At 34.6% G+C, this 14,117-nt stretch overlaps 1 protein-coding gene across 3 annotated transcripts in view; it reads right to left on the minus strand.

The window, feature by feature from the left end:
* Positions 1–14,117, minus strand: part of KIF18A (kinesin family member 18A) — an 81,344-nt gene that overhangs the window by 56,915 nt on the left and 10,312 nt on the right. For all 3 annotated transcript variants that reach the window (XM_032641999.1, XM_032642001.1, XM_032642000.1), the window contains exons 3-9: positions 12,035–12,192; positions 8,755–8,859; positions 8,230–8,340; positions 6,984–7,181; positions 4,514–4,690; positions 2,712–2,786; positions 2,393–2,499 (exon numbers count right to left, since the gene is read on the minus strand). In XM_032641999.1, coding sequence (XP_032497890.1) covers positions 2,393–2,499; positions 2,712–2,786; positions 4,514–4,690; positions 6,984–7,181; positions 8,230–8,340; positions 8,755–8,859; positions 12,035–12,192 — 931 coding nt within the window. The remainder of the gene's footprint in view (positions 1–2,392; positions 2,500–2,711; positions 2,787–4,513; positions 4,691–6,983; positions 7,182–8,229; positions 8,341–8,754; positions 8,860–12,034; positions 12,193–14,117) is intronic.

Raw genomic sequence — 14,117 nt, forward strand, 5'->3', positions numbered from 1 at the left:
AAAAATTCTATGTGAAGTATGATCAAAGGTATTCCATATATTTATTTAAGGAGACAGATACTTTTGTGAGAAAATGACAAAGGCTATGGGGTATATAATTTTATTATTACCTGCTTTATAAATACAAGTAAATTATTTAACCTGTTGAGTGAATTAAAACTCAAAGTTTTTATTGTTGGTTAAGTCAGGTTGAAATGCAAAAAATATCCAGATAAGTGTTTATTTCATAGCTCAGGCCATCTCCTTCTTGAATCATTTTACCAGAAAGAGTCAATGACTTAAAGCCACATCAACTCCAGAAAAGTCTACCAATTTGTAAGGTTTTAATTGGTAACTGATCTGGTTAAGCACTGCTGAGCAATTTTATGCAAGCAACGACTCCAAATTTGAGCAGTTGGTCACTGCTTTAATTTTCAAGAAACATGCATCACTGACAAGATATCTGGTTGCATGAGGACCAATCCTACATTTGACTAACAAAATATAATAACACAACTAATAACAGCAGAGTTAAAAGCTTTCATTGTTAAGATTAAAGGAATATGAGGAATCATTTTGCTTGTTATTTTTTAAAAGACACTGTAAAATTGGTAGAATATAACAAAAAGCATCGTAAGACTATTAAATATAACTTTATTTTGTCAATGGGTTGTTAGGGGGATTAACAGAAAATAATTTAAACACTTTAGGAAATCTCTGGTATAAACAGAGGTATTGTACTATAACAATACATAGGTCAACTTTATGCTATATGAAAAATGGACTCATTATCACTGATAGAGAGAAATAACTGTTTAATTACTTCTTATGGTATTTGTAAAATAGCATAGCATGGGAGCAAAGGATTAATACTTGAAAGAGATGATATATATTTCTTGCCCTTATCTGTAAGTTAGAAAACAATACCCCACTTCAAATTTCAGAGTTGTTGTAGTGATCAGATGAAATTAATGTGGGCCTAAAAATCATCAAAATCTACAAAGCCAGCTACAAACATAAAGTGTTATTTTATTAGAAGAAGTTATCTTAGCATCTGGGGTCTACTGAGGCAGAATAAATGATTTTTTTAAAATCAAGGATATTTTATATAAACGTCAATACACAAATCCAATTTTTAAAAAGTGTTGTACTTGAAACTAGGTTGAAAATCACTGCCAACTAGTCTTCCTTATGTACCCTAAAACATCTTCTACAAACTCAAGAGTCCCAAAACAGTATGAATAATCAATGGTTTAAGATGTGGTTAGTTTCTCATACTAACGATAATAGAAAATTAGCTTTGGAGAATAATTACTCAATTTTAATCAAAGGTGAACAGATTCCTTTCCTACAGGGCCTCTAAGCTTTTAATATGCTGATGTACTTTGGAAACCTCTTAGATTCCTTAAGTAAGGAATAATTTTCAAACTTGTTTGATCCAAGAATTCCTTACTGTCTGCTTAGAACTACTCAAGATTTACAGCTTTTGAACTATTGTCCCATCAGGACAACTTGGAAATTGTCTTAACTGCTTAGGAAAAAAGTACTTGCAAGTACTGTATTACAGCTTTCTTTTTTTAAAATTTACCTGCTAAAAGCTTAGAGGGTACAGATCATATTTCTATGTCAATTTATATCACTGAGAGATGTCCCTTCAAATAATTAACTGCTTAAACTCAATTAAGTGGATTATTAGAGTTATATAAAGTCTGGAAAGGGTAGGTATGATTTACATGAACCATGTAAATAATGATAATGCCAGATGCTTGAATGTTTGTGTCCCCCCAAATTTAAATGTTGAAACCTAACACCCAAGCTGATGGTATTGGGAAGCGGAGCCTTTGGGAGGTGATCAGGTCATGAGGGCAGAGATCCTATGGATGGGATTAGTGCCCTTATAAAAGAGCCTCCAGAGAGATCTCCCTCTCTTTTGGCAATGTGAGGATTCAAGGAGAAGTCTACAATGTGGAAGAAGGTCCTCAAACAACCATGCTGGCACCCTGATCTAGGACTTCCAGCTTCCAGAACTATAAGAAATAATTTTTTGTTTGTTTGTTTATACGCTACCCAGTCTGTGGTACTTCGTTATAGAAGCCAGAAGGGAGTAAGACACTATGGAAGAAAAATATGGAAACTACTAAAAACCAATTTCATAAGTGGCATAATTGGCTTTCTTTCTCCATCTTATACCTAAGACCTGGTTCTCATTATCTGTATAATCACACTTAAAATTACCTGACCTCCAACGTGTGCAATATAAGGCCAATTCAGTGACTTCCTGAATTCAGTTGAGGATATATAAAGACATACAACAAATGATGATGATAACAAAATATCTGACTAAATTTTAAACTTTAAATAGCTGACTAAATTTCACAAAATCCTCAAACTGAGATCTTAATGTCAATTTTACCTTTCAATTTCTTTTTCCTGAGGGTTTGAAATCATTACTTTGTTATTTTCATCAGTAAAGGCTTTCTGTTCTTCATAGGCCTTTAGTTTTTCTTTTAACATTAAAATCTAATAGAGAGAAACAGTAGTTAAAATACAAAACAAATTATTTGTCTCCATTATACATGGCCACAGAAAAATTTCAGCTATGAAAAATAACTGAAAAAGCAAGATTTCAATTATAAAAGAAAAGCAAATCAAAGTTTTAGACAATAAAGATTGCAGAATCCCATAAATGAGGAATTGAGGGAGATTAGCCACAATGTAAAGAGGAGACATACCTCTTCCTTCTGTTCATTACAGATCTTTACATACTGAGTTATGTGATTGTCGAGGTTAAGAACATTGCTCTTCAACTGTTAAAAAATAGAAATTATGATTGCGTATATATAGAGATAAAAATCAGTCGTATACATGAACAAAATAGCATCATAGCCTCATTAATTCAGTTCCATGAATCCAGAATTTGTGACAATTACGATCATTTGACAATCATAATCAATTATGTTCATGTTTAAAAATCTATGACAAGAGGATATGTTGAGCACATTAATACTGAATTTATAAAAGAAACTCCCTTACTATCTGAGAAAAGGTACTTTAAAGAACTTGCGGGCTTCCCTGGTGGCGCAGTGGTTGGGAGTCTGCCTGCCGATGCAGGGGACATGGGTTCGAGCCCTGGTCTGGGAGGATCCCACATGCCGCGGAGCGACTAGGCCCGTGAGCCACATCACAACTGCTGAGCCTGCGCGTCTGGAGCCTGTGTTCCGCAAGGGGAGAGGCCGCGACAGTGAGAGAGAGGCCTGCGCACCGCGATGAAGGGTGGCCCCCGCTCGCCGTAACTGGAGAAAGCCCTCGCACAGAAATGAAGACCCAACACAGCCAAAAATAAATAAATAAATTTATAAAAAAAAAAAAAAAAAAAAAAAGAACTTGCAAAACAGTCATTCACATAAAAATTACCCACTTTCTTTTTCTGGTCCTTTGACTTTTAAGATATAAAGAGATAATTTAAATTTCCACCCATTTGTAAGTTCAAGTAGTTTTTAATGAGTTCTTAATATATTTTATCCTTTTTATAAAATATGAGCCCCCTGGCAGCTATGGAATAGTGGAAAGAACATTAAACATGTAATCCAAATACTTGATTTTGAGGCCCTGCCCACTTTTTACTTAAAACTCTGACCACGTGATTCCTCAACTGTAAAGTAGAGCTAAAAATGTCTTCCTCAATGAGTTGGTGTAAGCACTGCATGAAAAACTTGTGTGAAAGATGTTTGTATACCTAATACAGTACAACCTTTCCCAATTTATTATATAAACAATATATAAATATTTCTCTAAGGAAGATAATAACCCACTTATCTTCATTCAATGGGAGTAGCAGAGGGGTAAGCCCCCTAAAAAAACCATCATACCAGCTGAACTCTATGTCTATTCCAACCCTGAGATCCTGTGATTTTACACATCATGTTTGACTTACGTTTTAAAAAATTACCCCAAATTATTGGCAAAAATACCAACCTAACCAATCATTATTATATTGCTCTAGCCACACAGATTGGTTACATCAATATCATGAATGTGACAATACATTGTTTTAAAAGAGCTATTTACTTTATAAACTGAGGCAGATATTATATCTACTTTACAGATGAAGTAACTAAGGCTTGGAGAGATTAGCAAACATGTCCAAGGTTTTCAGGTAGAAAGTGTTGGTGCTGGGTTACAGAAGAGCATCAGCCTTGGCTGTAACAAATGTGTTAAAGCCTTGACCAATCACACCAGGGTGCCGTCAAAATATCACGTACCATGATGTGAAAAAGGTTAGAAAGAAAGTCACTAAAACATCCTAGCTCCACAAAAGACTAAATAATAGTATTTATTATATATGTAATCAAGATGCTTAATGGTTTAATTGTCCCAGTGAATGCTCAATTAACCAGATTAGTAAAGACATTTCTAGCCCTGATTCCTAATTCATTAGTAGAAGTACATCTCTAATTCATCTTTTGCTGTAAGTATAAAAAAGAAAAAAATGCACCCAGTACTCTTACAACAAAGGCAGAGTAAACACACTTACAGAAGATTTAATGTCCTTTGCACGGTTAGCATACTTAAGAGTGTTATAGGTGTCATCGTAGAACACAGAGGAAGGACTAACAGCAGCTATCATTATAGTTTGACAGTTTCCTCCAAGAGAATCCTTTAACAAGCGAGTGAGCTTACTATTTCTGTAAGGAATATGCTGATTCTTTCTCTGAAAGAACAAAAAAAGAATTCTTATGTCATTTTCCACATTCAAATGTAAACCTGCTACCATTTCACTATAAGAATTTAAGAACTGCTCAACTTTGCCCAGACTTATGATATAATTGGTGACCAAAATGATGATGAATCTTATGGAACTATTCAGTGAATATATAAAACAAATTTCCCATTAAAACATTATATCTCTATCTGATTAAATACGAGCTTTAGTTAATCATAAAATGTCAGTATTGTTGCATTAAGTTGTGATAAGTGTACCGTATTAATGTGAGATGTTAACAACAGAGGAAACAGTGTGGGGTATATTTAATACAAGCTTCCTGTATTATCTTACCAACTTTCCTGTATCTAAAACTATTAAAAAACAAAATGTTTATTAAAAAAAATCTCCATTTTTTAAAAAGAAATTAAAATACAAAAGTAATATATGCCCTAGAGAAATATACCAGAGGCATAGTAAGAATTCTGTATAGCATAGAGCTACTTCTCTCTTTAAATTACCATCTAACATGAATACAAAATAAATTATAGTCTTACAGATATTTATCTGAAAGCACAACCACAGTTCTAAGAGAACTTAATTTTTCTAGGTTTTCTTTTACTTAAAAGACACAGTTCTGATTTTAAAGTAAAAAAATTTTCCAAACACTACCACTTCCATATAGAAACAGAGCAGTATAATGTTAAGCTAAAAACAACCTTATGCTATCCAATGTGAATCTTTCATGTTACAGAAGAGAAAAATGAAGCTAAACAGTGACATGACTTGCCTCAGGTCACATGGCTGGTAATCCAGAGTTAGAAACAGGCCCTAGTCTCCCAACTCCCAGTAGTACTATGCTTTCCACCATAGCAGTCTTTCCCAGTGTGGAATGCGCACAGCTGGTGCTATTTGAATTGATTTTGCATGTACAAGACATGCATTAAACACTGACTAATAAATGACTCAACAGGAGTCAATTACTAAAAATTTAGTCAGTATATGGAAAAAATACTATGAATGGCTGAAGTTTAGGAAATTAGTCTCTATACCATGCTATCTGCTTACATGTTTTGAGATTTTAACTTAGAATACGACATATATTTTGCTTCTGTAATATTCATGTGATTTCAGAAACTTGCCCTTTTAAAAAAGACTTCCCAAGTCATTTTAATGTACTTTATACTTTATCAAATTGCAACATTTTGAACAGTTTAACAGTAATTTTCCTAAAGCTTCTGAGCCTGGTTTGAACTTAAATTATCATATTTTAACTTTGAAAAAAGGAAGTCATTTTTACAAATACAGAAGCTATCAAATATGCTGTGTTCCTGTAAGCACTTCTGGCATATAGTAGATGTAAACTATTTTTTAATGCCCCAGAAGCATCTAGCAAACATTATCCTATTAGGTAATTTAATTACATTTTAACTCCTCTTCCTCTTTAAGAAAAATCAATTCTCTTTAATATTTAAACCAATTTTATAGTATATATATAAAACACTAACCAGACCAGAGTTTACTTTTTCTCAAATGTGTTTTTTGTTTTCATGCCAATTCAATTATCATGCTTATTGTGTAGTGATCATTAAATGGTCATTTAAAAAAAATCAAATTCAAAATAAATGATGAGAAGGTATAATAAAATATTAACTATCAATCTGATATTCAATACTTTACATTCAACAAATTCTGATTATAAAGCTAGAAGTTAAAAAACAAAACAAACAGGGACTTCCCTAGTGGCTCAGTGGTTAAGAATCTGCCTGCCAATGCAGGGGACACGGGTTCTATCCCTGGTCTGGGAAGAGCCCACATGCTGCAGAGCAACTAAGCCCGTGTGCCACAACTACTGAGCCTGAGCTCTAGAGGCCACGAGCCACAACTACTGAGCCCGCAAGCCACAACTACTGAGCCTGTGTGCCACAACTACTGAAGCCCACACGCCTAGAGCACGTGCTCCGCAACAAGAGAAGCCACTGCAGTGAGAAGCCTGCGCACCACAACGAAGAGTAGCCCCCACTCGCCGCAACTAGAGAAAGCCCGTGCACAGCAAAGACCCAATGCAGCCAAAAATAAATAAAAAATAAATTTATAAAAAACAAACAAACAAAAAAACTCCTTAGCTTTATTTGATATACTAGGTTCTCTGAGGTCTTTGTTCTTTATGTAAACCTTATTGTTACATCCTTGAAATTTGATTTATAATAGATCTTTAAGACAATTATATTAAATAATATCTTTCTGGGAAATATACGTATTTCAGTATTTCAAAATACTTAAATAAACATATAGTACCTACCTTTGTATCTGCTAAGGCATTGATAACATTCCCAAGAGCTAAAAGTGATCGATTAATATTTGTGCCTTCTATAAACCGGGTCCCTTTAGCACTGGTAGAACTGGCTCTTTCAGACCCTGCCAGGTCAATGAGTGACATCTTGGCAATTCGGACATTTTGATTGATACTTGCTGTTTTATCTTGTTGTCTCAAATAAATCTTTTTGAAATCACAGGAGAATAGGGAAAATGAGGATTAGATTTAACAAAATTAAAAGAGAAATACACTTGATTTTTAAAAGAGCATGAAATCAATTATTTTTAAAGACATAATGAATAAGGTATAACTTGACTGGCTGATATCCAAGAGTACCAGAAGTAATTACCAAAGTTGAGAAAATTTGAAAACGGAAAGACTTCCTATATGTGCACTAGAGGGCAAATAACTCCTGGCTTGATAGAAGGTCAAAACAACTGCCACTTGTATTCTGGTAACCCTTAAAAGCAGGGTCTAAGACATTTTGGGGAAATATCAGTGTCCCCGATAAAGATATCTTTCAAGATTACTAATAAATGAAGAGTCAGTGGTAAGAAGAGAAAAGATTAATAAAATTTTGTGGACTAGAGACTTTCCGAATGACTTGGTTTCCCCTGATTTGAATTCTTTCAACTATAACAATTTCTTTTTATTGGATGAGTTCCACAAAGCATAATCCAGAATAAAGACGTATAATCATTTGATTTTTGACAGAACTAGAAACTACAAATAATAACTACTAACCTATGCTTTAGGTTTTTCTAGAATGGTATTCCTAAAAAGCACTGTATCAACTGAATCACACACTTCCTTAAGGAATGCAGCTACTTACATGGTCACTATGGTGAAATCTTCTAAAAAGTGAATCAGTATCTCCCCAATTTATTGGTTCTGTAAATCTAGATCTATAAAGAGAAAGTCTGCTCTGAATATAAGACTATCTTTTGTAAAAATTAAATATTTTTGCCAATTAAAGGAAAGAAAACCTCTAATACTACCACTTTACTATCATATTTTCACACAGGTAAAAATTTACGTCTAACTTACATCATCTCAATTCTAAATATTCTTGATAGAATCTTCTCAAAGCTTCAAAGTAAAGGAAGTGCTGAGAAGTAGAGAAGTCCACAGATGAAGAGATATTTTCGTATGTGTGAAAATTACCATTCATAAATTTGGCTTCATTTATTTTAAATTCAATATTAAGAGCTGTAGTCTAGTGACCTGTTACCTGGAAAACAGCATGAGAACGAGAAGATGTAGCATTCATATCAGTGGGATGCTGTGTCCTGTTTTTGTTTCCATTATCCAATAACTGTAAAATTTCCTCTGAGGATTTGGGCTAAAGGAGTTGAAGTAGAAGAAAAATACACAAATTAACCATTCATCTTTAAAATTTTTAATAAACCATCAACAAGCAAGAAGGCTTTTAAAGGTAAAATAAGTAAGAAAATATTTTCCATAAATTAAATCCTATTAAATATTGACTGTGTATCATTTGCTTAGTACTTTGGTGACATATGAAAAATAAAAGATAAAATCTAATCTCTCTGAGGAGATAAAATATAAATATATTAAGCAGAATAATACACTATATTAAATGTTCAAGTAGATTTTTAAAAGGAAAACCCATTTGATTATTTCAAAGGGAAACAAAACAAGACTACAGATATACCCTGATTATTTTAAAATAAGTAAATGGCTAAATAACCATACTTGCTATTTCAACAAGCCAAAAAGAAGTTTATAAACATACCTGATGCAAAGTTAATCCCTGAACAACCACCCCTTTTTGGGCATCTTCCCGGACAGCAAGTGGCCCTGAATTTACTAAGAGGTCACGAATCTGTTCATTATATACCTTAAAATAAAAAGAACTCCTTTAGCATTGATGATGAAACAAGAGCGACAGCATCACACAAATATGCACACATTGCTGATTTAAGGATATATTAGAGAAGCAGCAGCTCATTTCCATTCATCTCACCCCTTCTATCACACATTGCTATTACTTTCTGAGAAAATGGAAGAGTTTGATTACCAGCACTTGAACTTAAAATTTAAAGGTGGAGTCATTATACCCTCCTTCCATAATTCCCAATTTGATGACTACAGTTCCAGATAGCTGGAATTGTCTTTTCCTATTTCCTGGAAATATACGGACACACGGTCTTAGGAAACTCTAGTGAATCTGAAATGTAAGTTATATGGAAGTACCATGGTTCTTACTGGAGAAGATATTTATTGTTTCATGATGTCCAAGTAATCCAAACTTTTTAGAGTTTAAAAGTTAAAGAAAACCCATACTCAAAGATAAATGATATTTATTTCATTTATCCTTCAATTACATTAAGTTTAATGCATAATGATAATTCCATAATGGGACCCCGACCCCCCCAATTTGAATGATGAGGAAACTGAGGCCCTAAGAGTTTAAGTGATTTGTCCAAGTTCACAGTCACAAAGGTAATAGGATAGCATGAGAACAAGAAGATGTAGCATTCATATCAGAGCAGGGATCAGAGCCTGATATCCTTACTCTACTGCATGGCACTGAATACACATCTGTGTTTTAAATCTCTGGCAATGTTTTTTTTAGTAATTTCTGTAAATAACGTATAGTAATAATACAGTTGACTTGATTTTATGAATTTACTAAAGATACTAAGTTTTCTATGTGCCAACAAAATGACAATTACACATATATGATAAGATTAAAAAACACATATAAAATTGTCTTTAAGAATTATTTTGTGTAAGTTATATCCTGTTCTAATAAATAGCTCACAGTGATAATTCATTGCTGGTATAATTTTCTACAATGAATGATAACCATTTTTAAATGTAATAAATTCTTAGAAGTAGTAAAATGATAATATGAAGAGATAATTTTTTGGTTCTTATTCTTCTGATAAGCAACAGTCACTTTTTAAATGATTCCCCTTATCCACTTCAATCATACAAAATATATAATTAGACAATTTCTCTCAAGCTGGTCTTTGCATCAAAATCACCCGGGAGCTTTTAAAATACATAGATGCCGGGGGCTTCCCTGCTGGCGCAGTGGTTGAGAGTCCGCCTGCCGATGCAGGGGACGCGGGTTCGTGCCCGCGGTCCGGGAGGATCCCACATGCCGCGGAGCGGCTGGGCCCGTGAGCCATGGCCACTGAGCCTGCGTGTCCAGAGCCTGTGTTCCTCAACGGGAGAGGCCACAACAGTGAGAGGCCTGCAAACCCCAAAAAAAAAAAAAAAAAAAAAAAAAAAAAAAACATGCCTCAGCCACAATCCAGACTTATTAAATTAAAATGTCCAGGGAGTGAGGCCTAAACATGTCTATTTTTAAAAAGTCCTATAGCCAATTTTGGAGTACAGCCTGAGTGGAAAACCGTTAGATTAGATATTGCCTTACCATTAATAAAATGAAAGCAGATTAAAAAAAAGGAAAAACAATTAAAAACATTATAAAAATAATCAAACTTCAAAATTCTCCCAGTTATAAAAGGATCTAAGGAAGAAGTAATGAATCCTGCCATGCTCTCTTCCTGATTAAGTTCAGAACAATTCTTTTCAATACGTAACTACAGAAAATGAGTTTTACTTCTCTTTTATCACCAAGTTCTATAGACTGACAAGAAAATTTTTAGCAACATAATCTTGATCAAGTTTTGAAATGTGAAGAAGAAACTCTCTCAGTAGAAACCAAACAATAACATGTCAACTAGAGCAGTAAAAACTAGAAATTCACTCTCTGACATCACAAATAAATAGGCAGTAAAATCAGAGATTTGTTTCTGCACTGGTTTCTAAAACACTACCTGAACACAAAGTTAGAGTGCCAGTCACTTAGTTATGATCTGTTGAATGTCAGCTATTAAGAGGTTAGGAGGGCTCAAAGAATGATGGGGTATGTCAAAAAAACACAAGAGACAGCATGAAGGAGCCTCACCTAGCCAAATCTGGCACAATTTGAACACACAAAAAATGCTTAGAGAAAGGGATTATAATCTACTGAATAATGTTAAGAATCCATAAGTCTACATTGATACAGTAGAGGAAAGGGAAAGCTCTTCCTTATAGTAGAAAGCCAATGAATAAATGTAGAAGAAATGATGGAATTTAAAAATCAGTATCATCTGTCATCATGATAGTAATTGATTCAGGCATGAATCATCAGTGGATGCTAAAACGAACAAATTAAAATTTGAGGGGTCAGAGGATATTTACATTGTTTCCCTACAAGCTACTTATTAATTATAAAGTGTAAAGTAGTACCTTTACGGTGGAAAAACTTTGCAGACACCAGCATAATGAAACTGATCAGTTAACATAGCCAGTAATGGGACTAACTAATTATGTAAGCCTCTTGATATGCTATATAAGAAGAACTCATCATCACTTCTGTGGTGTTCCTGCCAGGGCATAACCTGAATGTAATCATGACAAATCCAAACTAAAAGTTTTACAACAGCAACATAAAATACAGAGGAAAAAAAAAAAATCCAGATTAAGGGGACTAAACAGATGAATTGCAAATGAATGCAATCTGCCATCTTAGATTTTCTTTTCAATAAAGGGCATTATTAGAACAACTAGCAAAATCTCATTAAGGTCTATAGATTAGATAAAGGTGTATCATTGTTAATTTCCTGATATTGATTACTATTCAGTGGTTATTTAAGAAATTTCCTGTTTTTACAAGTCTGTAACTTAAACAGTTAAAAAAAATGCATACACACACACACACACACACAGAGAAAGCAAAGGTAGTAAAATGTTAACATATTGGGAATCTGGATGAAGGGTATCTGGAGCTCTTTGTACTAATCTTGCTACTTCTGTATAAGTCAGAAGTTATGGCAAAATAAAACGCTTAACAGAAAAAGAGTAAGATCCGTAACAAATACCTAAGACTAGGATTTTATATATTCATAAGAAAATTTCTGCATGATAGAATAATTTGAATGGACCATGGAACTTCTTAAAAAAAGATTTCTCAATACTACTGATTAATCTAAAGAATGATATTGCCAACTTACCTCCAGATAAGAAACTGCGGTACTACATACTTTCTCTTCTTTAATCTCATCCATGGATTTGTAAAGGTCTAACATTGTTTGATACATCACTCCAGGTTCAGCAGCTGATCCTAGCATTGTGTGGGTCTTCCCAGCTCCAGTGGCACCATATGCAAGTACTGAGTTTTTATGAAAAGGGATCAAAGCTCTTTGTTATGACATATAACATTACTGTATCTACTGTCTAGTGAATACTTCCATCAGGATATCCTGAACAGTAACTTTAAATCCAACAGATCCAAATTAATTTAGTCTTATTTTTTTTTTTTTTTTTTTTTTTTTTTTTTTTGCGGTACGCGGGCCCCTCACTGTTGTGGCCTCTCCCGTTGCGGAGCACAGGCTCCGGACACGCAGGCCCAGAAGCCACGGCTCACGGGCCCAGCCGCTCCGCGGCATGTGGGATCCTCCCGGACCGTGGCACGAACCCGTGTCCCCTGCATCGGCAGGCGGACTCTCAACCACTGTGCCACCAGGGAAGCCCAATTTAGTCTTATTTTTAAATCCTGGCAATTTCATCACAAGTCTACTCTTACTCCTATATTCTCTATTGATGAATGGTAACTTCCCCCACCCAACTGCCCCCCACAAGCTCCCTTTCTTCGACAACAATCACAAATTTTAATCGATTATCAGTCTCCCTACCTATTAGTCTCAATCTTCTTTAACAAATCCCTTAGAATTTGTACAGTTGTTTTTAAGAAAACGAAATATGAATATGTTAAACCTCCTGAATTGTTCCACAGTCCCATATGAGAAAGTTCAAATTCTTCACCTAGAAATATTACTAGTGACTCTAAGGGAAGATCCCTGCATATCTCTCCAGACTATTTCTTCCTTGCTGTGCTTTGGCATACTAGATTATCTGAAGTTCTCCACATGTGCTGCTCCTTTTTGAGTCCACTGCCTTTGTCCTGGAGAGTGCCTCTACTTAATCCAGCTGGAAAACTTCTACCTGCACTAAATATTCAGCACAAAAGTCACTTTCCTGTGCCCTCCCTAACTGTCTTAGGCCGAAGTGGCTACTGTCTCATTTGAGCCCTCAGTGTATGCTTACATCCTTTTACTTCTAGCATGTATCATACTGTATTTCTAACTGTGAGCTCCACCAAAGTGGAGGCTATGTATCCTTCCCACCTAGCAAGTGACTTGGCACAAAGCAGGTATTCAATACAAGTTTGCTGAATTCCAGATAAAAGCCATTTATAAAATTCCTTATAAAATTTTTTAGACAAATTACTTTGTTTTCAAGACTCTATCCAGTACAACAGAACAGTGATGCATTTCTTCAAATGCAAAAAACAAAGGAAAAAACTACTCTGAATTACATATTGCAAATACCAAACATAATATTCAGTTAACGCAATAAGTCTTTGAGAATTATTTTTATAGGTTAAATCTCTCTGCTAAGTTCATTAACAAACTACAAAAATACTTTTCATTTCTCTAATGATTAATGATGTTGAGCATTCTTTCATTTGTTTGTTGGCAGTCTGTATATCTTCTTCGGAGAAATGTCTATTTAGGTCTTCTGCCCATTTTTGGATTGGGTTGTTTGTTTTCTTATTATTGAGCTGCATGAGCTGCTTATAAATTTTTATATACAATGGAATATTGCTCAGCCATAAAAAGAAACGAAATTGAGCTATTTGTAATGAGGTGGATAGACCTAGAGTCTGTCATACAGAGTGAAGTAAGTCAGAAAGAGAAAGACAAATACCATATGCTAACATGTATATATAGAATCTAAGGGAAAAAAAAGGTCATGAAGAATCTAGGGGTAAGACAGGAATAAAGACACAGACCTACTAGAGCATGGACTTGAGGATATGGGGAGGGGGAAGGGTAAGCTGTGACAAAGTGAGAGTGGCATGGACATATATACACTACCAAACGTAAAATAGATAGCTAGTGGGAAGCAGCCACATAGCACAGGGAGATCAGCTAGGTGGTTTGTGACCACCTAGAGGGGTGGGATAGGGAGGGTGGGAGGGAGGGAGACGCAAGAGGGAAGAGATATGGGAACATATGTATATGTATAACTGAT

Source organism: Phocoena sinus, chromosome 8, assembly GCF_008692025.1.
Source record: "Phocoena sinus isolate mPhoSin1 chromosome 8, mPhoSin1.pri, whole genome shotgun sequence".
NCBI lineage: Eukaryota > Metazoa > Chordata > Mammalia > Artiodactyla > Phocoenidae > Phocoena > Phocoena sinus.